The 23,709-nt window shown below is 45.5% G+C and overlaps 1 protein-coding gene across 1 annotated transcript in view; it reads right to left on the bottom strand.

Moving 5' to 3' along the window:
- Window positions 1–10,012, bottom strand: part of LOC137527451 (histo-blood group ABO system transferase-like) — a 112,756-nt gene extending 102,744 nt beyond the window's left edge. Inside the window, exon 1 of the mRNA XM_068247967.1 lies at window positions 9,858–10,012. Within this exon, the coding sequence (XP_068104068.1) occupies window positions 9,858–10,012 (155 nt within the window). The remainder of the gene's footprint in view (window positions 1–9,857) is intronic.
- Between the last annotated feature and the right edge of the window lie 13,697 nt (window positions 10,013–23,709).

The raw sequence follows: 23,709 nt of genomic DNA, 5'->3' as shown, positions 1-23,709 counted from the left end.
GATCAGAGATAGATGAGGGATAGTAATAGTGCCAGGGAAAGAAGATGGTCAAATACAGTGCAGGGAGTACTGCATTAGGAATGCTAAGGAGAGAGAAGACTGGAATCCAGAGAGAGGGCTGGTGCACACCGAGCGGGTTTTTTGGCGGTTTTGCAGCCGCTTGCGGCTGCGGATACGCTTGGTCAATGTATCTCAATGGGGTGGTTCACACCAGAGCGGGAGGCGTTTTGCTGAAACGCATACTCCCGGGGTGAGGCATTTTTTGGATTGTGGAAGCGTTTCTGCCTCAATGTTAAGTATAGAAAAACGCAAACCGCTCTGAAAAACTGCAGTTCAGAGCGGTTTTGCAGGCGTTTTTGTTACAGAAGCTGTTCAGTAACAGCTTTACTGTAACAATATATGAAATCTACTACACCAAAACCGCTTCCCAAAAATGCAAAATGCTAGGTGAACCGCTACAGAAAAATAAGAAAAAGCGTTTCAAAATCTGCTAGCATATTGCGGATCTGCTAGCGGGTTTTGGTGTGCACCGGGCCACAGAGTGAAAAAAATCGGATCATTCCCTGCAGGAAAATATGGGGTCACCATAGCTGGAAGGGAGGGGGGGCACACCTTGGAGGACCTCTACAGGCTTTGGGGCTCTGGAGAAATTGACCCCTTTGCCTCTATGGTAGCGCCGGCCCTGATTTTGACACAGATGATTTTCACACAGATGAGAATATTTGCAAAAATATTTGGGCATAAGTAAGCATATTTTCACTAAATGTGAAAATCGATGGGCATGAGAAAACACCTTTTCACACGGATGAGAAGTGAGAACACACAAATATATGGGCACGCTTGCTAAAATAAATTTTCAACAAATACGCTGAACTTAACGGGCAATAGAAAACAGATTTTTAAGAAAGCTCTCATTTTCACACAAAAAAATAGAAAATAAAAAAATGAAAATTTGTAATTTCGTGAAAATATTCAGTCAGATGAAAAGGCTAATTATAATGAGAAAACTACCGTATTTTTCGGACTATAAGACGGAGCAGACTATAAGACGCATCTAATTTTAGAGGACCAAAATCAGGGGAAAAGAGTATGCTAAACCAGGTCTGTCCATGGTGCAGGTGTGTCTTATGGAGCTTTTCCACCAAGCTGTCTATCTCCTACTACTTCTAGTACTAATACTTTGATGGAATCATTTAGATAAGAACTGTGACATGCTATAAATAGCTTGTGCATTGAGGGAAGTGAATGAATGGCCAGACTGACAATAAGTATCATGAAGAAAGTAGCCTCTACATTGCATGCAAACCAATCTAAGAAACCATAATGGGATTAATGTGCGTGAGTCATGCTCAATTAATTGAGTATGTCATCATAAAACGTTCATATCAAAACAGCAATGGCAAAGTTGAACTTTTCTCATCATGCCGATGAGTTCTAAATTGCTTCTAGCAGAAGGGGTGACCTGTCACTTACTGCTGCACTCGCTATCAAGGGATGTGCTCTGTGCTGTGGCTCAGGCCAAAGGCGTAGCTAGGGTTTTTAGCGCCCGGGGACAAAGACAGATTTTGCGCCCCCCTCTGGCCACACATCAGAATATGGTCATGGATGGAGTCAAAAGTTATTTAAGTAGCTATATGTGCCCCCCTTTAAATAACCAAATGTATGCCCCTGTGGTTAGCCAGATGTGCCCCCCTTCACCCTGTTAAGATAGCCAGATGTTCCCCATTTAGATGGGGCCTTATTCTGCTGCTCTTAACACTTCTGCAGAGAGAGGGAGAGAAGCAGGGGAACTTCAGGCAACCAGCGAGCCACCTCTTATGCATGTGGGAGTGCAATGGCCGTGCTGAGCGCCCCTTACAGTGCTGGGCCCGGGGACATATGCCCCCCCCCCCTGCCTACCCATAGCTACTCCTCTGGCTCAGGCCTGTATTTAGATCACAGGGTCCTATAGGCACAAACCCATGCCAAACCGTACCGCAAGTGTGCTGGCTGGCGCAGCTGCCACCCCTGCTTCCCCTGCCCGGTGTAGGTAGCTACAGGTGCCCCATAGCAAGATGTACCCTCAGCGTTACATAGTTAGAGGTGCCCCTGACTCAAGGGAGATCACATCAGTGGAATGCCAAGAGTTGGGTGAGTAACACTCTGCTCAGGACTCTGTATAGGGAAGGAGGTAGGGAGGCACTAGGGGAGGGGAGTGAGCGCCGCCTTTCCCTCATCAGGCACCTGTAGGCACATGCCTACAGTGCCTTATGGTAAATCCAGCCCTGCTGTGGCTAAAACAATCTGATGCACACTGCTATGGAGATAAGAAGCTGCCAATGCATTTGTCAAGACAACCTAGCTAAATGTGGATGCTCCTTACTGCTGCTGCCACTGTCGTCTATGTAGCTGACTGACGGCGGCTGTTTCTCGAGCAGAATCTGTTCACCGCAGCCCGGCTGCAGTAGTACGCAGCAGGTGGGGATACCATGTTTTCTGCAGGATGCTTCAAATCCAGGTCATTGTGGCTGCCAGCAGGCATACATATGTGTACGCCACCGGTGAGCTGGGCGCAGGGTGACACGAATGACGGTTCACCCTGCTACTGCTCAAATCCCCACCAGCGTTAAATACTATTCCCCCTCCGAGTCACAGCAACTGGGAGGGAGGAGTTATTCGGGGTCTGGTGATCACTGGAACTCTGAATAACCCTTATGTGTCCTGCTATGGCGGCATTACTGCTATGGTGGCACCTAGTTTCAAAGCTCTACACTGACCGCTGTGTGCCTAACTCCAAAACGTTCTGCTTCGGTCACCAGGGCCATTTCTAGCTTTTTTTGTCACTCCATGCAAGAAATGCTGTGTCACCCCTCCCCTCCCTCCAGTAATTTACTGTGCCTTTTCCCAGCACTGCACTCCAGGCAACCGCCTGGAATGTCTGTGGGTTTAAACAAGGCTGGCTGTCACTGCCATCTACTAATCTAATCTGTTGTTGATCTGACTCTGGCTGGGGTGGCTGTTTCTCGAGCGACATCTCTTCACCCTTTTTTTACTAAGAAGTCTCTGTTAAAGAGAACCAGAGACGAAACACATAATAGATTTATACATACCTGGAGCTTCCTCCAGTCCCCACGCTGCCGTCCTCTGCTGCCTCTATCACCGGTACCGGGTCCTGTCACTTCGGCCAGTCAGGGCCAGTCGACGCTAGCGCAGTGCTCTCCCTCCGTACTGTGCAGGCACATGCTTAAAGCAGGCGCCGGTGAGACGGAGGGTGTCCCTGCGGATGCGCACATTTGGACGCGTCCGGCGGAAGTGACAGGACTAGGGATGCTCATTCGGATTCCGCGGAAATGCAATTTCCGAAATTCCGATCGGAAATTGCATTTCCGCATCGGAATGCGGAAATCGGTAATGCAAGTGCCGTAGGCGGATTTCCGCTGGAAATCACGGAAATTTCCACCGGAAATCGCAGAAATTCCACCCGACTTTAACATCAATTTTCTCAAAAACTATAAGGTCTTTTTGAAAACTTTTTTTGCATCTTGTTCACAAGATTCAGTTTAATAAATCCTGAAAATTTAGTGTTTCAAGGACTTAAGGAGGCTTTGCTATTAACCACTAAAGTCGGCGGATTTTTACTGTAATGTAAAATGCAGAAAATCTGCATCTGCCTATTTTCTGCATTTTACATTACAGTAAAAATCCACCGACTTTAGCAGTTAATAGCAAAGCCCCCGTAAACACCTAAAAACACCAAATTTTCAGGGTTTATTAAACAGAATCTTCTGAACAAGATGCAAAAAAAGTATTCAAAAAAACCTTATAGTTTCTGAGAAAATCGATGTTAAAGTCAGGCGGAATTTCCGCGATTTCCGGCGGAAATTCCGCATTGGAATGCGGAAATTGGTAGCGGAAAGCGGAATCGGTAATTGGTACATGACGGAATGCGGAATTACCGCGGAATCGGAAATTGGCATTCCGACCATCCCTAGACAGGACCCGATGCTGGTGATAGAGGCGGCGAAGAATGGCGGCATGGGAGCGATCCATGCTGATGGGGCTGGAGGAGGCCCCATGTACAGTACAGACCAAAAGTTTGGACACACCTTTTCATTCAAAGAGTTTTCTTTATTTTCATGACTATGAACATTGTAGATTCACACTGAAGGCATCCAAACTATGAATTAACACATGTGGAAGTATATTACATAACCAAAAAGTGTGAAACAACTGAAAATATGTCATATTCTAGGTTCTTCAAAGTAGCCACCTTTTGCTTTGATTACTGCTTTGCACACTCTTGGCATTCTCTTGATGAGCTTCAAGAGGTAGTCACCTGAAATGGTTTTCACTTCACAGGTGTGCCCTGTCAGGTTTAATAAGTGGGAACTCTTGCCTTATAAATAGGAATGGGACCATCAGTTGCGTTGTGGAGAAGTCAGGTGGATACACAGCTGATAGTCCTACTGAATAGACTGTTAGAATTTGTTTTATGGCAAGAAAAAAGCAGTTAAGTAAAGAAAAGCAAGTTGCCATCATTACTTTAAGAAATGAAGGTCAGTCAGTCCGAAAAATTGGGAAAACTTTGAAAGTGTCCCCAAGTGCAGTCTCAAAAACCATCAAACGCTACAAAGAAACTGGCTCACATGCGGAAAGGAAGACCAAGAGTCACCTCTGCTGCGGAGGATAAGTTCATCCGAGTCACCAACCTCAGAAATCGCAAGCTAACAGTAGCTCAGATTAGAGACCAGGTCAATGCCACACAGAGTTCTAGCAGCAGACACATCTCTAGAACAACTGTTAATAGGAGACTGTGTGAATCAGGCCTTCATGGTAGAATATTTGCTAGGAAACCACTGCTAAGGACAGGCAACAAACAGAAGAGACTTGTTTGGACTAAAGAACACAAGGAATGGACATTAGACCAGTGGAAATCTGTGCTTTGGTCTGATGAGTCCAAATTTGAGATTTTTGGTTCCAACCACTGTGTCTTTGTGCGACGTAGAAAAGGTGAACGTATAGTCTCTACATGCTTGGTTCCCACCGTGAAGCATGGAGGAGGAGATGTGATGGTGTGGGGGTGCTTTGCTGGTGACACTGTTGGGGATTTATTCAAAATTGAAGGCATACTGAACCAGCATGGCTACCACCACATCTTGCAGCGGCATGCTATTCCACCCGGTTTGCGTTTAGTTGGACCATCATTTATTTTTCAACAGGACAATGACCCCCAACACACCTCCAGGCTGTGTAAGGGCTATTTGACCAGGGTGCTGCGCCAGATGACCTGGCCTCCACAGTCACTAGACCTGAACCCAATCGAGATGGTTTGGGGTGAGCAGAGTGAAGGCAAAAGGACCAACAAGTGCTAAACATCTCTGGGAACTCCTTCAAGACTGTTGGAAGACCATTTCAGGTGAGTACCTTATGAAGCTCATCAAGAGAAAGCCAAGAGTGTGCAATGCAGTAATCAAAGCAAAAGGGGGCTACTTTGAAGAACCTAGAATATGACATATTTTCAGTTGTTTCACACTTTTTGGTTATGTACTATACTTTCACATGTGTTAATTCATAATTTGGATGCCTTCAGTGTGGATCTACAATGTTCATAGTCATGAAAATAAAGAAAACTCTTTGAATGAGAAGGTGTGTCCAAACTTTTGGTCTGTACTGTATGTATAAATCTATTATGAGTTTTCGTCTGAGTTCCTTTAAGGGGCTTCTGGACTTCTGATACTTAAGTGGTTAACAGGGCGGTTCAAGTAACAATTGGGCCCTAGGGCAAAATTAGCCTGGGGGCCCCCCAACAGACACCCCCGACCAAAAAGCATCATTAAAGAGGAGCTGTTAGGTATAGGGTCTCAGAGAAAATAAACACATATATCAGTAGCTAAATATAGGCTGTACTTACATTACATATGCATTTCACTGTCCACGTTTGTACTTCACAGAATTTTTATATAGTATATGCAGAGATTGATGCTCCTGACAGCTCATGGCAGGTTCCATGTTTTTCTGTCTTCTATGAAGCCAATTGTGTCGTCATGTCCTCCCTGCTTCCTGATCACAGAAAAGCTCGTACTGAATAACACAGTGTGCAGTGAATATTAATTAGCCATGTGGCTAGGAACAATAGCTGACTCCTGCAGTGTACTCTGCCCGGAGATTTATCAGTGCTACGCGCTGGACTGATTACAAGCTGCTGTAACATCTCATTAGCAGCCGAGGGGAGGGCCCCAGAATGCTTTGCAGTATAGTATGCGGCTTGCGTCCTGCTTGGGTCTAACAGCTTTGCTGATAAGCACACATCAAAGGTAAGAGAGATTTTTATCTTCACTAATGCCTTTTTGGCTTCCTTCTAAACTGTTTAACACAGGAGAATAGAGGTTTAAATTAGCTTCTGCAGCCTGACAGTTACTCTTTAAAGGGCCCTTTTTTGCAGCCAAATTTCCCTCCTGGGCCCCTGAGCTGGCTACTGACCCTCCCCCAATCAACTCCCAACTTAACAGACTCTGCAGAGTCCCTGGGGAGCAACAGTTAAGATGGTAGAGGGACACCTTGGGGGCCCCTACAGGCTCTGGGGCCCTGGGGCAATTGCCCATTTTTTCCTATGGTAGCTCCGGCCTTGGTGGTTAAGCAAATTCTACAGGAAAACAAATACAAATAGTAGTAAACAGGCAAAAGTACAAGAATATATTTAGCTTTATGCATCTTCAGATACAGCTTTGTCTTTTATTAACAGCTTAGGATGTAAGGGGATTTCCTCCCAATATAAACAGCCTCAAAGCAGTTGTTTTTCTTACAGAATTAACCCTCTTAGCCCCTTATTCAATTCACTTTTTCTCCTAGGTGACATTTTAAAACCTTAGCAGTAAATACTAAAACAATAAAAATAAATAAAAATGCCTTATTAGCCACTTTTAAGCAAGCAAGAGTTCTTTTTTAACATACGTTTTGTCATAAAATTCCTATTAACCTCTTGAGGACCAGTGATTTATACCCCCCTAGTGACCAGGCAAATTTTTTACAATTTTTTACAATTCAGCATTTTGCCCCTTTAACGATTCATTGCTCAGTCATACAACTTAGCATGAAAATGAATTTTACCTCCTTTTCTTGCCTCTAATAGAGCTTTTTATGGTGGTCTCTGATTGCTGCTACAATTTCTTTTTTATAAATTAAAATGTATTATTTTTTTCAATAAAAAACCCTATTTCTTTCGATTAACCCTCCCCCTAAATTGGCCCAATCCATACACTACACTTCCCATACATAGGCAGCAGCCTATGTATGGAATCACGTTGTGAGCTGTTGGGTGGGACAGTTCAGTTACTAGGCTGTCACTAGACTAGCTAGATCACAGCGCTGTACAAATGTAAATTGCTTTTTTTTCTTTAATTCAGCCTGCTAGCTTCAATTGTGGCTAGCAGGCTGATCACGGATCCCCGCTCTGTGTCTCTTTATGGAATGCATGCGTGTGCGAGCTTGCATTCCCTGCTAATCCCGCCAACTGCAATTTGACGGCATTAAGTGGTCCTCAGAGACCCACATTCCCACCGCCGATTGGCGTGAGACAGTCAGGAGCTGGTTAAACCACCAGCAAGCAAAAAAAAAAAAAATACTCAAAAAAAGTTGATACTTTTCCCACCAACTTTTGGGTACTTTTCAGTTGTAAAATGCTGAAAAGATCTTTTAACCTCCCTAGCGTCCAGAGACGCCGGAGGTGACCGCTCAGGCCCCGCTGGGCCGATTTGAATAATTTTTTTTTTTAAAACACGCAGCAAGCACTTTGCTTGCTGCGTGCCTTATCCGATCGCCGCCGCCCACCACCGATCCGCCGCTACCCACCGTGATGCAGGGCCCCCCCAGGCGAGACCCCATGCGCTGCCTGGCCAATCAGTGCCAGGCAGCGCTGAGGGGTGGATCGGGTCTCCCTGTGATGTCACGACGTCACCGACATCGATGACGTCACGACGTGGGTCGCCATGGCGACGGGGGAAGCCCTCCAGGAAATCCCGTTCAGAACGGGATTTCCGGACGGGCCATTGCACCGGCGGCGATCGGAGGGGTGGGAGGGATGCCGCAGGGAGGGGGGAATCATGTAGCTAGCGCTAGGCTAGCTACATGAAAAAGAAAAAGAAATATGTGCAAAGACACATGTTACTTACCGGTAACGTCTTTTCCGGGAGTCGGAAGGACAGCACCCATATGAGATAAATTCCCTCCAGATACTATTGGACAGGAGAAGGTTAAAAATTAGCATACCCTGCAGCAGCATACATATATATATCCCTAACCTGAACTAACCTTCAGTAACAATAAAGATGAACACAATTTAATGCTCAAAACTCAATTTTATTTATCTATATATATATATATATACACATATACGCATATACCAATCAGGGTGGGTAGCCCGGGTGCTGTCCTTCCGACTCCCGGAAAAGACGTTACCGGTAAGTAACATGTGTCTTTCCCAGGGTCGTCTCCAGGACAGCACCCATATGAGACTACCAAGATTACACATGTGTAACCCATATACCCTAGGGCGGGACAGCTGCTTGCAACACTCTTCTACCGAAGATTAAATCTCTACTGGAATCAAAGTTCAGCCTATAATGTTTTACGAATGTATTCTTATTCGACCATGTTGCAGCCCTACAGATCTGCTCTACAGAAACTCCTGCTCTTTCTGCCCAAGAGGTAGACACAGCCTGTGTTGAATGTGCTTTGATCAACTGAGGTACCTCTTTTCCCTGAAGCTGATAGGCCATAGTAAATTGTCTGTTTTATCCATCTGGCGATGGATGCCCTGGATGCCTGCTTTCCTCTATTAATACCAGCAATAACACCAGCATTGCCTGCGTCTTTCTCCATGATTTCGTTGCTTCCAGATACTGAATTACACATCTCCTGACATCAAGACAATGAAAGTGTTCCTCCTTTTCATTAGATGGGTCCTGACAGAAAGAAGGGAGGAAAACTTCCTGCGACCTATGAAAATTCGTACAAACCTTTGGTAAGAAAGCAGAATCTAATTTAAGTGTGATTTTATCATCTGATATAATACAGTATGGCTCTGCTATGGAAAAAGCTTGGATCTCTCCCACTCTCCTAGCTGTTGCCTCAAAAGGTGGACTCATGAGAGCCTGAAGTACTAAGTTCAGGTCCCAAGGAGGCACATGAGATTTAAACACTGGTTTAATTCTAGACATAACTCTGAAAAACCCAATAAAAAATTTATTTTCTGCCAATCTCCTTTGTAGAAAGACACTCAAGGCCGCAGTCTGCACTTTTAAAGTACTGATACTGAGTCCTTTTTCCAGTCCTGTCTGTAGAAACTCTAACGGAGTATATTCCTGTTTTGAATCCAGCTTGTTCTCATCGCACCAATGAAGATAGGTTCTCCAAGCTTACAAGTAGATCTTTCTAGTGACCATCTTCCTACTTTGTAGTAGAGTATTGGATAAATTCCCGGAAAAAGACCCCTTCTTCTTTAAAAGTTTTAATTCATCCTCCAGGCCGACAGATGCAACATTTCCAGTTGCGGCTGCATTATTGGACCCTGATGTAACAAATCCTGACGTAGGGGTAACATTACTGGTTCCTGCACTGATAACTTCCCTAACAGAGAAAAAAACCAAGCTCTTTTTGGCCAGAAAGGTATTATTAGTATGCTTGACGCTTTCTCCCTGTAAATCTTGTTGAGGGTTTTTGGAATGAACCTGAATGGTGGAAAAACATAAATCAGATGATCCCTCCAGCTCAGTGCAAATGCATCCACTGTGACCGGATTGTCGGTGGGACAGAGGGAACAAAGTCTGCGACATTTTGTATTCTTCCTGGTCGCAAACAAGTCTATTGTCGGAGTCCCCCACCTGCGTGTCAAACTCTGGAAGACCTCTTCGTTTAGTATCCATTCTTCTTGGCTCAGTTGTGAACGGCTGAGGTAATCCGCCACAACATTTAAGGTTCCCTTTAGGTGTACCGCCGTCAGTGATGCTAGATTCATCTCTGCCCATTGAAGGATCATGCTTACTCTGTTGCATAATGTTCTGCTCCTGGTTCCTCCCTGATGATTTATGTGGGCTACCACTGTACTGTTGTCTGATTGATTACTATATGTAGTCCCTGGATGTGTACTTGGAATTGTAAAAAGTGCCATTCTAACTGCTTCCATCTCTCTGATGTTGGAATGAGCCCGGGCAAGATCCTTCTCCCAAGCTCCCTGAGTTGGAATGTTGTCCATATGTGCTCCCCAGCCCCAAGAGCTGGCGTCTGTGGTTATTATCCTTTGGTATGGCAAATTCCATAGACAGCCCTCCCTTAGATGAGCTGGCTCCAACCACCAATGAAGTGACATCTTGACATAGTGCGGTATTAGCACCCTCTTGTCTAATGCATTCTGTTTCCTGTTCCAAGATTGCAAAATCCATAGTTGAAGTTGTCTTGGATGCATCTGGCCCCATAGGACCGCCGGGAATGAGGATGTCATAAGACCGAGCAGAGACATGGCTTTTCTTAAAATGATGGAAGTTGAATCCTGAAAAGAAACACATTCAAAAAGTTCTCTCCTTTGTGCAGGAAGATAAACTCTTTGATTAACAGTATTTATCTGAAAACCCAGGAAAATCATAATCTGAGATGGAGTAAGGAATGACTTTTCCCAATTGATTAACCACCCTACCGATTCAAGCACCAACACTGAGGTCTGAATCTGGGTGGATACTGACATAGCTGAGTCTCCCCATAAAAACAAATCGTCTAGATATGCTATGATTTAAATCTCCCTAAATCTCAAGAAAGCAAGGATTTCAGCCATTACTTTGTAAACAACCAAGGGGCTGAGGAGAGGCCAAATGGAAGAGCTGTAAACTGATATTGTCTTACCTCGCCTGTTTGATGTATTGCAAACCTCATGAACGCTTGAGACTCCAGATGTATTGGAATATGCAGATACGCGTCCTGTAGATCCAGAGACGCCATGTAAGCTCCGCCTGTTTTCTTGAACCCCGAAAGGAATGTTTAAACCTAAAAGTTATCTTTTTATTTGGAAAGTTTTCCTTAAAGTCTGCTGATCTCTCAAATGTTTCATCTAATTTTGTGCCAAACAAAAAATTTAACCTCACATGGAAAGCCACACAGTTTTATCTTGGAAGAAACATCACCTTCCCAGGGTCTCACCCATATTCCCCACTTCTTGCTGAATTGGATAAAGCAGAAGCTCTTGCAGTAAGTCTCACTGTCTCATCCGCTGCATCTGTAAGATAATCTACTACCTGAAACAGATTAGGAAAAGATTTGAGTATAACATCTCTAGGTGAACCTTCAGCGATATGCATTTCTAGTTGTTGCAACCATATTTTATTTTTTTTTTTTTTTTTTTTTTTTATTCTTTATTTTTCCAATAATAAATATTCTCCAACAACTTACAGTAAGAACAAAAAAGGAAATACCAGTGCAGCATCCTATACAAATATTCCTGAGGATGTCCCTCCCCCCCCCCTCCCCCCCCCCCCCCTCTTCCCCAAATCTGACCCACCTCCACTGTCCCCGGGTCAATTCTTCTTCTCTCACCTCCTCCTACGCCGTTTCTTATTGACCCCACCTCCTTCCTAACAATGCTCCCATCTTGGGGGAGGACCCCTGCCCCATCCTCAGTTTACATCCCCCTCTAACTTCCCCTGGTATAAGATTAGAACCATCACCCAGAAGTTTAAGTCACACCCAGAACAGTGAACAAGTGCCCACCAATCCCACCTGTCTTTTCACTTACTCAGACCCAAGATTATGCGGAATTGCCTCAGCCCTGAAACTCGGCCATGTTCCCCCTTCGACTACCACTCGGCCTCACACCGAAACCGGTGAACCAGGGCCTATGTCTCCCTGCCCATAGGCGCACCTCCCATTCCCTTCTGGGCCCTATGTCTTACCCCTCTCATACTCTTCTGTTGCTCTGAATTCTAACCATTTATCCCACCCCCGATTTTCTTTTCCTTTAATAATACTTGAGAGTTCTTCCATCTGATAGATTTGATCAATCTCTATAAACCATTCCCTTATGGAGGGAGCCTGTTGGCACTTCCAATTTCTGGCTATTAAGATTCGCGAGGCATTGATTAAGTGCATCCCCAAAGACCCTCTGTATTCTTTAATCCCTTTTTCCACCAGGTGTAACAGATATACCTCCGGGCCTGACTGAGCTGGTATTCCAGCCAGTTCCCATATATATTTCTTTACCTTCTCCCAATATCCCACAAGGCCTTCACATGTCCACCAGATGTGCATTAGATCTCCTCTCTCTTTTCCACACCTCCAGCATAACGGGCTTGCCCCACTCATCTTGTTTAATCTAACTGGCGTATAATACCCCCTCATTACCAGCTTGTACCCAGATTCCTGTATTCTAGTGGACATCGAGGCCTTGTATGTCATCCTCACAATTCTTTCCCATTGGGCGCTCTCCCATTTCCTCCCTATATCCTCCTCCCACTTTATTTTGTACTTTAAGGTATGGTCTTCCTCCTCCTCCAGAATTTTATAGATTTTTGCCAATGTTCCCTTAGTCGAACCCTCCATCATACATAGCCTCTCAAACTGAGTCAACTCCCTAGAAAGTATTTCCCTCGTGCCCAATGCACGAAGGAAATGTCTAAATTGGTACATGCTCCACCTGTCTATCTGCGTCACCTGTAGTTGTTCTGCAACTTCCCCTTCCTCCAACCATCTACCTTTTCTGATCATGGAACAGATCCGTGGGCTTCTGCCCCTCCTCCATTCTCTATAGCTTCCTTTACGACACCCCGGCGGGAATCTGCTATTTCCCAACAATGGCATAAGAGGGGAGGGGCCCGCGGACATCTCCCTCCTACTACTTACCTTCTTAAAAGTTTTCAGGGTGTTTTCTACCAGGGAGCCTGGCAATCGAGGTGCCTCCACTATATATGGGAGCCAGGGAGCATCCCTTAGTTCCCCCTCCAAGAATTCCTTCTCCAACCCGACCCATTGTTTGGAGGCTTCATTTCTATTCCAATCCACCACCCTAGTGCAAACAGCTGCCTGATAATATCTTATGGGGTCCGGTACCGCTAACCCCCCTTTATCTTTTGACTGTGAGATAAATGCAAATTTCAGCCTCGCCCTTCTGCTCTGCCACACAAACTTTGTAAACATCCTTCTTAATTCATCCAGGTAGCTTCTGGGCAGGGGAACAGGGAGGGCCTGGAAGACATATAACAGCCTCGGCATGATATTCATTTTGAGCACACTGATCCTTCCGTACCAAGAGAGTTTCAGTTTAGCCCATCTTTCTAGATCTTTTTTCAGTGTATTAAGTAAAGGGTAATAATTTAAACTAACGTTCTCTTGCGTATTTCTCGCCAATTTTATACCTAGATAGTTTAGGGAATCTTTCACCCATCTAAACGGAAAGTTTGTTTTTAGTTGGTCTACCGCCTCCTCCCTCATCCCCATACTCATCGCTTCGCATTTGTCCCAATTAATCTTAAAATTTGCAATCTTCCCGTATTCAGTAAATGCCTTCATTAAATTTGGCAGGGCTATTCTGGGGTTTGTCAAATAAAACAAGAGATCGTCAGCATATGCTGCGATCTTGTGCTCTGTCCCGCCTATTTTTACCCCAGTAATATCTACATTTTTACGGATTGTTCTCAAGAAGGGCTCCAGGGTCAGGGCAAATACCAGGGGGGATAGCGGGCAGCCCTGCCGGGTGCCATTTGTTATTTCCAGGGGGCTAGACAGTGTTCCATTAACTTTTACTCTGGCCGTTAAATCTCTATACATGGATGTTATCCAGGCTCTCATGTTTTCGCCCAAGCCTATATGCTCCAACACCACCTTGATATATCCCCACCTGACCCTGTCAAATGCCTTTTCCGCATCCGTTGATAGTAAGACCACAGGGTCAGGTGAGGATCCCACCCACTGCATCACGTCCACCGACCTCACAGTATTATCCCTTGCCTCCCTCCCCTGTATAAAGCCCACCTGATCATAGTGTACCAGCTCCTTTAATACTGGGTTTATCCTATTTGCTAAGATTTTTGCTAGTACCTTTAAGTCTATATTTAGTAAGGATATGGGCCTATATCCCGCGCAGGATGCCAGATCTTTCCCCTCCTTTGGTATTACCGAAATATGAGACACCAGGGATTCCCGACCCAATCTACCCTCTCCACAATCCCTTACCTTAATGGCATTTAATGCCCTCACCCAATAGGGTTTCAGGGTTTCCCCAAATCTTCTATAATATTCAAGGGTATATCCGTCCGGGCCCGGGGCCTTCCCCCCCGGCATTTGCCCCAGTGCCCTGTCCAATTCCTCCACCGATATTTCTCTTTCCATGTTATCTGCATCCATAGGATGTATTTTTCCCATGCCTGAGGCTGTCACATAATCCTGCATGCCCTCCCTACTCCCCAGCCCAGCCTCCTCCAACCCGTATAGTTTCGCATAATATTTATGAAACATCCTACATAGGGACTCATTCCTATAGTGTTTTTGTCCCTTGTTATCACATAAGAATGGAATGTAGTTTGCCGTCTGTTGTTGCTTTAACTGTCTTGCCAGCAGCCTACTGCCCTTGTTTCCAAACTCGTAAAAATTCCTTTTACATCTAGTTGCTGCAAATTTTACCTTTGAAAATAACAAATTCTTAAGCTTTTCTCTTTCTCTTGTCAATTCTGTCCGTACGTTCTCTGTCAGCATTTTTTTATGCTGTACCTCCAGCCTTGTTATTTCCGCCAGGCACCCTGCTATTTCCCCCTCTCTCGCTTTCTTCATTCTACTTCCTTCTCTTATCAGGATTCCCCTCATTACCACCTTATGGGCCTCCCACACCACTACTGGCGATATCTCACCTTTAGCGTTCTCCTCGAAATAGAGTTTCATCTCCTCCTCAAGCATCCGCGCTATTTCCTCTTTTCTCAGCAGTGATTCATTTAACTTCCAATTCCATGGGCCCCTCTCCCCTGCTTTAAATCCCACCTTAATAATAATCGGGGAATGATCTGATAATACTGACGATTCAATTCTTGCCTCAATTTCTTCTGACAGTAGATTATGCGATACCAGGAAGTAATCTAATCTAGAATATGAATTATGCGGGTGCGAGTAGTATGTATAATCTCTTGATGTAGGGTGTTGAATCCGCCAAATATCCACTAATTGACGTTTACTTAGTTCCCTCCTGACTCTTTGATGGGCCCCTCTGGTAAGGGATGACTTCCCAGTGGATGTATCTATATGAGGGTCCATTGCAAGATTTAAATCCCCCGCCACCACTATTGTCCCCTCTGCAAATTCATCTAACCTATTCAAGAACTGGTCCATAAATCCCACCTGACCCGTATTTGGCGCATAGATCACACCCAGCGTCATCCTTCTATCGTTAAATTTCCCCTTTATTATTAAGAATCTTCCCTGTGTATCTTTGCTTATTTCAATCTCCTCTTGGCGTATACTATTTGCTAGTACTATTGCTACCCCCCTACTTTTAGCTTCCCCATTGTTGCTATAGTAGGCCGTCGGGTACCTTCTGTTAGTGATCCCTGGATGATGCTCCCCTCTCAGGTGGGTTTCCTGCAGAAAGGCCACCTGGATTTGTTGTTTATGGAGGCTCTGAAGTAATATAGCTCTTTTTTCTGGGATATTCAACCCATGGACATTCTGGGAGAACATATTAATGTGTGTCATCTTTTTGTTTGTCTAATTTCCTTTTATGGGCAGGTGGGACATTTTTGAAACTGTGCTTTAGTAGTAAGAAAAAGAAAAGAGAGAAGAAAAAAAGAAAAACAGTTAAAGAGTTTAAAATAGACAGCCTTCCCTGCCTACTCTCGTTTAGTGGACGTCGTCCACTCTCCCTTCTACAGGGGTATGTGAAGGTCCTTCCATTTTGAGGGTTTTTCTCCCCTCCATTTTCCTGGGCTCTCAGCCCGTTGGGAGGCTGAAGACAGTACATCACGACCCGCAGGACGCGCCCCCCCTCCCCCCCCCAGACGGATGATCTCCTCTTAACTATCCCTGCCGTTACCTTCACAGTACACCTCCACCTGCTTTTCATCCTCCTCTTTTCTCTCCTATACCTCACCTCCTCATCCTCTCCCGCTCTACTCACTCCAATCTTCCCTAACGCTGAGCTATTTTGTGTGGTTCCAGGGAGATGGGTCACATTTTCTTTCACATGTTAAATTATTTCCCATACAATATCGCTTTCCCTCCCCAATTATCGGGCCGGGCAGGGGTAGCACCAAGGCGCGCCCCCCGTCCACCCCCAACAACCACGCCCCTCCCCACCCCACAAGGCATATCTGTGCACATGTATTCACACCCAATCACCTCCTATATATATCCATTATATCCACGCTTATTGTATGTGATTACATAACCTTATATCACATCACTCTCCCCACCGCCCCCCCCCCCTGGTTTCCAGGGTGGGCGAGGGGGCGCCAAAGCGCGCCCCCCGTCCACCCCTGCGGTCCCCCACCCCCCCCAACCACCCCCCAAAACACAATTATATTCGTTTATACCACCTCTTCACCTATTATGTGCAATTATTTTTCTATCCCACCTCGCCCCCCTCCCCCTCCGCCAATTTTCAGGTTGGGCGGGGGGGGGGGGGGGGGGCACCGAGGAGCGCCCCCCGTCCACCCCCCCGACCACCGACACAACAACACAGCCCACCCCACACACCTGTGTACATTTACTTTGCACCCAATCACTTCCTGTATGTGTCAGTTATATCTTCACATCTTGTGTATAATTACATATCATTGAAACATATCACTCTCCCTTCCACCCCCCCCCCTAGTTCTCAGGCTGGGCGAGGGGGGCACCGAAGTGCGCCCCCCGTCCACCCCTACCGACCACCTACCCCCCTCCCCCCACAAGCTGCCCCTCCAAACATAATTATATACCTTTGCTCCAGCTCTTCACATTTTATGTGCAAATACTTATCATTGTACCAAACCGCCTCACCTCCCCCCCCCCAAATTTTCAAGATGGACGGAGGGGGCGCCTCGGCGCACCCCCCGCCCAACCCCACTGGCCCACAAACCTGTGTTCACACATCCTACACCCAACCCCTTTTATGTGTTTCACATGTTGTATATATTTACACAACACCATATCACACCACTCACCCTTCCACCCCCCCCCCTGTTTTTCGGGATGGGCGGGGGGCACCAGAGCGCGCCCCCCGTCCACCCCCCCAAACCGTCACTAAGGGCATAGTTGTATACACTTGTTTCACATCTGTATGCGTTTCTTTTCCCCTCCCCTCTCCCCCAGTCCACACTTGTAACCCAGTTCTCAGACGAAGATATCACTTATAGTGAAGGTTCATACTCTTTAGGCATGCAGTGTTCAGTTCGGCAGTTTAGGAATATTGTTAAATAACTTTCAGCTTCGGCGGCCTTGCCGCGTCTTACCCAGCATTATCCCCTCTACGTCCCAGTCCGGGAGCTCCACCGCTGCAATATCAAATGTTCTGAAGAGTTCCGGCAAATCCTCAGGGTATCTGAGAGTAAAGGCGTGGGCTCCCCTTTTAATTTGCAAAGAAAATGGGTACCCCCATCTATAAATCATTCCCTCTCTCTGAAGCACCTGAATCAGGGGTTTAAGAGCTCTCCTCTGTTGAAGTGTTGATGTTGCCAGATCTTGGAAGAGTTGTAACGATTTGCCTTCAAATTCTATTTCTGGATGTTTCCATGCTGCTGACATAATTGCTTCTTTTTCCGTGTAGTAGTGTAGCCGACAAATCACATCTCTATCTCTTTCCCCTGCTCTTGGGTTTACTCCCAGCGCGCGATGGATTCTGTCGATAGCAATCGCTTGATCTTCCGGCCTTTTCAGGATCCTGTTAAAGATGGTCTGAGCAGTTTGACGCAGTTTGACGCAGCCTCTCACCTCCTATGGACTCCTGCAGCCCCCGAATCCTGATGTTTGAGCGTCTGGAGCGGTTTTGCATGTCTTCAAGTTGGGTGTGCACCACCCTATTGATTAACTTTTGATTGTTTCTTTCTTGCTGTAGCTCTGTCAACATTTTCTTCACCCTAGAGAGCTCCTGCTCCAATCCCTCCGCCCGTTCAGTTAATGCTCCCACTTCCTCTCTTAGGGTATTCACCTCTGCATGCGTGGCCGCTAGTATCTTTTCTGTCTGGGCACTTAAGTCCTTAAAACCATATTTTAAATGATATTGAGAAGGCCGTACTAGCTACTGCGGATTTGAAAATTAAAGTAGTTGTTTCCCAATTTCTTCTTAATAGATTATCTACCTTCTTATCTAGGGGATCCTTCAGAACCCCAAAGTCCTCAAATTGTAAGTGCGATTTGCGAGACACTTTAGATAAAGCAGGATCCAATCTGGGAACTGGTCCCCAAATCTTTTGGTCCTCGGGTTTAAAGGGGTATTTCCTATTCATAGACCTAGGCCAAAAGGCCCTTTTTTTTTTTTTTTTTTTTTGGGTTTTGCCATTCCCTATCAATTCCTTTAATGTAGAATGAACCAGGATTTTTTTTTTTTTTTTTTTTTTGTCAGACTTCTATACTTTTTGTCTAAAATGGAAAGATCCTTTAACAATTGATCCATATTAATCATAGAAAAGCAAATCTCTGTCCCTTTCTTGATTCTTGTGACTTACAGTATCCCCTTCAGTACTCATTTCCTCCAGTGATGAATCTCACCCCCTGAATGCTCTGAGTCTGAATTCCACTTTCTCTTTTGCCCCTGCTGAGATTCGCCCACAGATGTTAATGCTTTGGGAAAGGAAGGAATTACATTAGGTGGTAATGATTCAGGTACTGCTGAAGAGGTAGATGGGGCAGACTCCTTATAGGATTGAAAAAGTAGCTTTTATTTCTGACTTCATCCATCCCATAAGATCTTTAAACATATTCGGGGTTTCCTCTTTAACCACTTCCTGAGTACAGGAACTACATAAACTCTTTCCTGATGCAGATGAAATTTTTGCTGCACATAAAGCACATTTCTTTTCTTTACACTTTAGCTCAGCTTTTGGCAATTGCACTGAAGCATGGCCTGATTCATCTCTTGTTTCCTTTATTTTAACCGGCTTGTCAGCTTTTCCAGTCTGGGCTACAAGCAAGAAAAAGAAAAGGACTAAATTACTATCTATAATAACAGAGACCAGAAGCAATAAAGCCCACACTGTGGGTTTACATACCAAACCAGCACTGGAGCTCTGTTCAGCAGATCCCTGCGGAGATACGTCTGATCCTTCCATAGTAATTGAGTATAATGGAAAACAGACTGAGTTGCTTTAAAATGTCTGCCTGGTTCCACCTCTAAAGGCTTCACCCCCCGCAGCCACAACCATGCACATCAGTTCCCTCCTAACCCTTAGACTGGACTTACTTTGCCTGCCAGCAGTGAAAGGGTTAACTCCTGGACAGCGTTCAGCATTCTGGCGCTTCTGCTGCATGTCGCCCCCACGCCAGTCCAGCTTCCGCTCTGCTCCTAGAGGGGCGTGCTCAGGCTTCCACCCGGTCATCTGACCCGGTGAGCCAATCCGACCTCCGCAAAACGCCGACCAATGCGCGCGCACTGCACGCACAGATTCTCGCCCCATAAGCCTTAGCGTCTTCCTGAGGTCTGTAACACGGAGCCGGCGTCCTCTCCCCACATCAATCCCGCCTGGCTGGTGTGTACACGGGGGAAACAGCCGCTCAGAGCCTGCCAACTGACATGGACTCTCCTGTTCGATCCTCCTCCTTCCGTGGACAGGAATTAAACTGAAGGTTAGTTCAGGTTAGGGATATATATATGTATGCTGCTGCAGGGTATGCTAATTTTTAACCTTCTCCTGTCCAATAGTATCTGGAGGGAATTTATCTCATATGGGTGCTGTCCTGGAGACGACCCTGGGAAAAAACGTTCCCGAGGCCACAGGGCCGCGGGAATCAGAACACCAGGCAGGTTAAAGAGAAGATACAAATTAACTCCTAGGAGAAAACTTAGGAGAAAAATGTAATTGCATATGGGCCCATAGTTTGAAATGAAGAATATGTACTCACATGCAGATAGAAGCATCTCAGCAGCAAGTGCTCCAGTCGATCTCTACCTGCTACTGCTAAGCCGTGGTGGTGATTGTGCATCTCACAAAACAAAATTCTACTCTGACTCTGTGTCAGTGAAATGAGTCTATTTTTGACATGTATAATTTGGCAGTAAATACAGTCAGCTACAGAGGCCATGCCCCATCAGAATACATAAAAAGTTCACGCAGCAGCTGCTGCGATGATTGGTGACTGGTTAGTGCACTCGTAGCGTGTAAAAAAAAGTGTATGAATGCACTGGTTTGTTTTTTTATTTGTACTCATAAAAATTCTTTAGGATTAGTCTTTGGAAGTCCCTCCCATCATCAGATCTTCTGAATCAGTACTGAAATTTGACACATGATGAACAACTCAATATGTAGAAAGAATGTTATCGCTCAGTGTGACAATATAATGCAGATATTAGTATCATTAGTATGATTTAAAGGATAAGCGAACAATACAAGCCAAAGCTACACCTCAAAGAGCGGCACCAAACTGGTATAATATTGAAAAATCAAAATAGCATCTTTATTAAACAACCACAAAGATAAAAGCACCTAAAATAGCAGAGTTAAGCAAGGCGGGGCCATCAATATGTAAATATCATGGTAATGATGCAAAAAACATTTTAAAAAATATTGGTAGGATTTCCAAAAAAAGTACTTAGTGCAATAATCCACATATATGACAAAACATATACAATATACATGGTAAAAATAGAATTAGGCTGGTTTCACACCAGGACGTTGCGTTTTAGGGGATGTTATGGTCGCATAACGTGCCCCTAACGCAACGCCTGGTGCTCTCTGGTGTGGACGTCGGAGTGAGCTGCGTTGTGCAGCTCACTCTGGCGTCCATGATGCCGTGATGCGTACTCTTGGACGCATGCGGCATCTCGTGGTCCTGCCCGGCCAATCGCCGCACAAAGCGGCCGCTCAAGGAAGTAAACACTGCACGTCACTGAGTGCAGTGAATATTAATTAGCCATGTGCCCGGCCGCTCTCCCCTCCTCCCCAACATGACTGAGCATGTGCAAACAGTCTAACGCGGATCTGCCGCTTACAAAGTACTGCATGCAGTACGTTATATTATGGCACAGCGTTACACTGCAACGTGGGCACTGTGAACAGCCCATTGATTTTTCATTGCTGTGCGGTGGGGTGCGTTACAGGCTGCTCTAACGTGCGCCTGTAACGTCTAACTGTGAAACCAGCCTAAGTGCTGAAAAAACACTCTATATGGTAAGCCACAGAACATGAAGACAACACAGTGGAATGACGTGAATAAGATCCCAAAAAGGAAACAAGCACTGATAGAGAAGCAAACAAGTGTAATACCAATAGTAAAGGATTGTGCCTGCAAATAGTGGATGAAAATATCATAACCGCCAAGGATCCAACATACAAGGTGAGTTAAAAAGTGCAAGGAAAGTGCAGAGGAAAGTGCAAGGAAAGTGCAGAGTGCAATCAGAGTATTCCTACCAAAGTGAGTATCAGCTCCCGTACGAGTCCCCGCCGCTGATCCATCGCGATGCGCCGGGATAGGCTTCCTCAAGGATAGCTCTGGGAACGCCGCAGTCCAATTTTATAATGAGCGCTGCACCAGGAAACAATTGAAGGCGCAAGACCCAAATGGAGGCTGATACTCACTTTGGTAGGAATACTCTGATTGCACTTTGCACTTTCCTTGCATTTGCACTTTTTAACTCAGTGTGCAATGTTCAGGCAATGCAATAGTTCCGGCAGGTCTTAGCGTTTTGTGATCTGCAAGCAATTGAAATTGGAGCGCAAAATGCTGCAAGTTGAATAGGTTACTAGGAGACCAGAAATGTGGTGGAGAAGGTTATCACAGAGGTGAAGCTGGCAGTACAAGGTTCTATAGTGTCCCACTAAAGTTATTCAAATGATAAGTAGAAGTAAGCAATAACACAATATCTTGATTAAATATCCAGTATATTGCAATACTTTTGGTTGCATAGAAATTTAAGAAAAAAAAAGGTGGAGAAAGCACAATAAGTGATAGAGAAGGCAAGGTAGAAAAGTAGGAATAGGAAAATAAAGAGAAAGAAAAGAAGGGGAGTGTCGGTGGACTCCCTAGTAGGCTCAATCTTAATAGCCTTGTGTCATTCCCAAGTATTATCCTATCAGTGTGAGCTGGAATTCAAAACAAGTAAGTAGGGTTCTGACCAGGGGCATCCAAACCTAAGGCATTCCAGGCGGTGGCCTGGAGCGCAGCGCAATAAATTACTATCAGTTAAGTGAAAAAATATTTCCCCCGTCCCGAGAGAGTGTTGTAAGGGTCTGGAGAGAAAAGGCTTTCTGCTCCCTTCACAATTGTTCTGATTGTATCTGCACAGCTGCTGTTAAGGAATCATTCAGAGTTTGGAGTTACAGACTCTCCCTACTCAGAAGGTCTTCTTTACAGCTTTCCACCCCACTCCAAAGGCATTTCAAATCACAGAGCTGATTAGAATGTTAATTTTCTGGTAGTTAAAGGAAAATAAAAAGTTTATTTTCCCCTTCCTGAGAGACTGAAAACTAAAGGTGCAGAGAGAAAAAGCTTTCTGCTCTCTACACAATTGTTTTAATGACTGCATCTGCTCAGCCACTGATAAAGAATCAAATCGAACATAGCTTTACTGGCATGGCCAAGATTCATACAGGCATTGCCAAAGCAGAAAACACAAGACACAGAGATGCCAAGTTTTGTAGACAAAGATTTGTAGACAGTGTTTTTTTATGTATTTAGTACGCAGCAGGGTCTTACATACAGGCTGACACAGGGTATTCTAGGGGTGAGGTGAAATCAGAGCAATAGAAGGGAGGCTCCTGTGGCTCAGTTTAATATGAATCCTAGACGGGGCTGGCGCTGCAAGAAAGGCAAAGGTGGCAATTGCCTCTGCCCAGGGCACCCTTTGCCAGCCAAAGACAGTGTGTCCCCTGGGCTGCAGCAGCTGCCATAAGCTTCGCCCAGCTGCCGGTTGCTCAGTGTATGTGGTCTGGCTCTGGGCTGGGTGCCGGTGCATGTAGGATGTGAATGACGGTAGTCGAGGACGAGCTGATTCTATATGCATACCTGATCCCTTCTCCTGGCGGTGGTGGTGATGGCGTCGTGATCTCCATGGTTCCCTGGCTGGCTGTGTGTGTTACATACGCGTGACGCGGCCAGCCATAGTGCGGCACTCCCCATGTGACGCAGGCATGGGTGGCAACTGACGTTGCTGGCTGGAATAGACCAGGGGGGAACTGGATGTGTCTCTTGCTTGACTCTGTTCTGGTGAGTCAGGGCTTTTTAGGCTCAACTGCTCAATTTCCTGGATATCTCACCACTCTAGTGGGGGGTGGGTGTGAGTGTTCTTGAAGCCTGGCTGCCATACATGTAAACAGGGGAAGGAGGGAGGGGTAGGGGGGGGGGGGTTGGACTTCAAGCCTGCATAAACCCTAAAATTGACGGGTTATGGGGTGGGGTTTTTTGGGGGGAGGGACTTCAGGGGGGAGGGTACTGCCTACGGCAGCAAAGTAATGGTGAGGGTCGGCAGGATTACTTTTGCAATGGGACCCCATTGGAGCTAGAACCGATCCTGATCCTAGAGCCCTAGTACAAATAAACCTTCCTATTTCTGACTCTATGTTGTCACTAAGATAAGCCACC

The sequence above is a fragment of the Hyperolius riggenbachi genome, chromosome 8 (genome assembly GCF_040937935.1).
Source record: "Hyperolius riggenbachi isolate aHypRig1 chromosome 8, aHypRig1.pri, whole genome shotgun sequence".
Lineage (NCBI taxonomy): Eukaryota > Metazoa > Chordata > Amphibia > Anura > Hyperoliidae > Hyperolius > Hyperolius riggenbachi.
The sequence above is the reverse complement of the archived record's forward strand: the minus strand, read 5'-3'. Positions and strand labels throughout refer to the sequence as shown.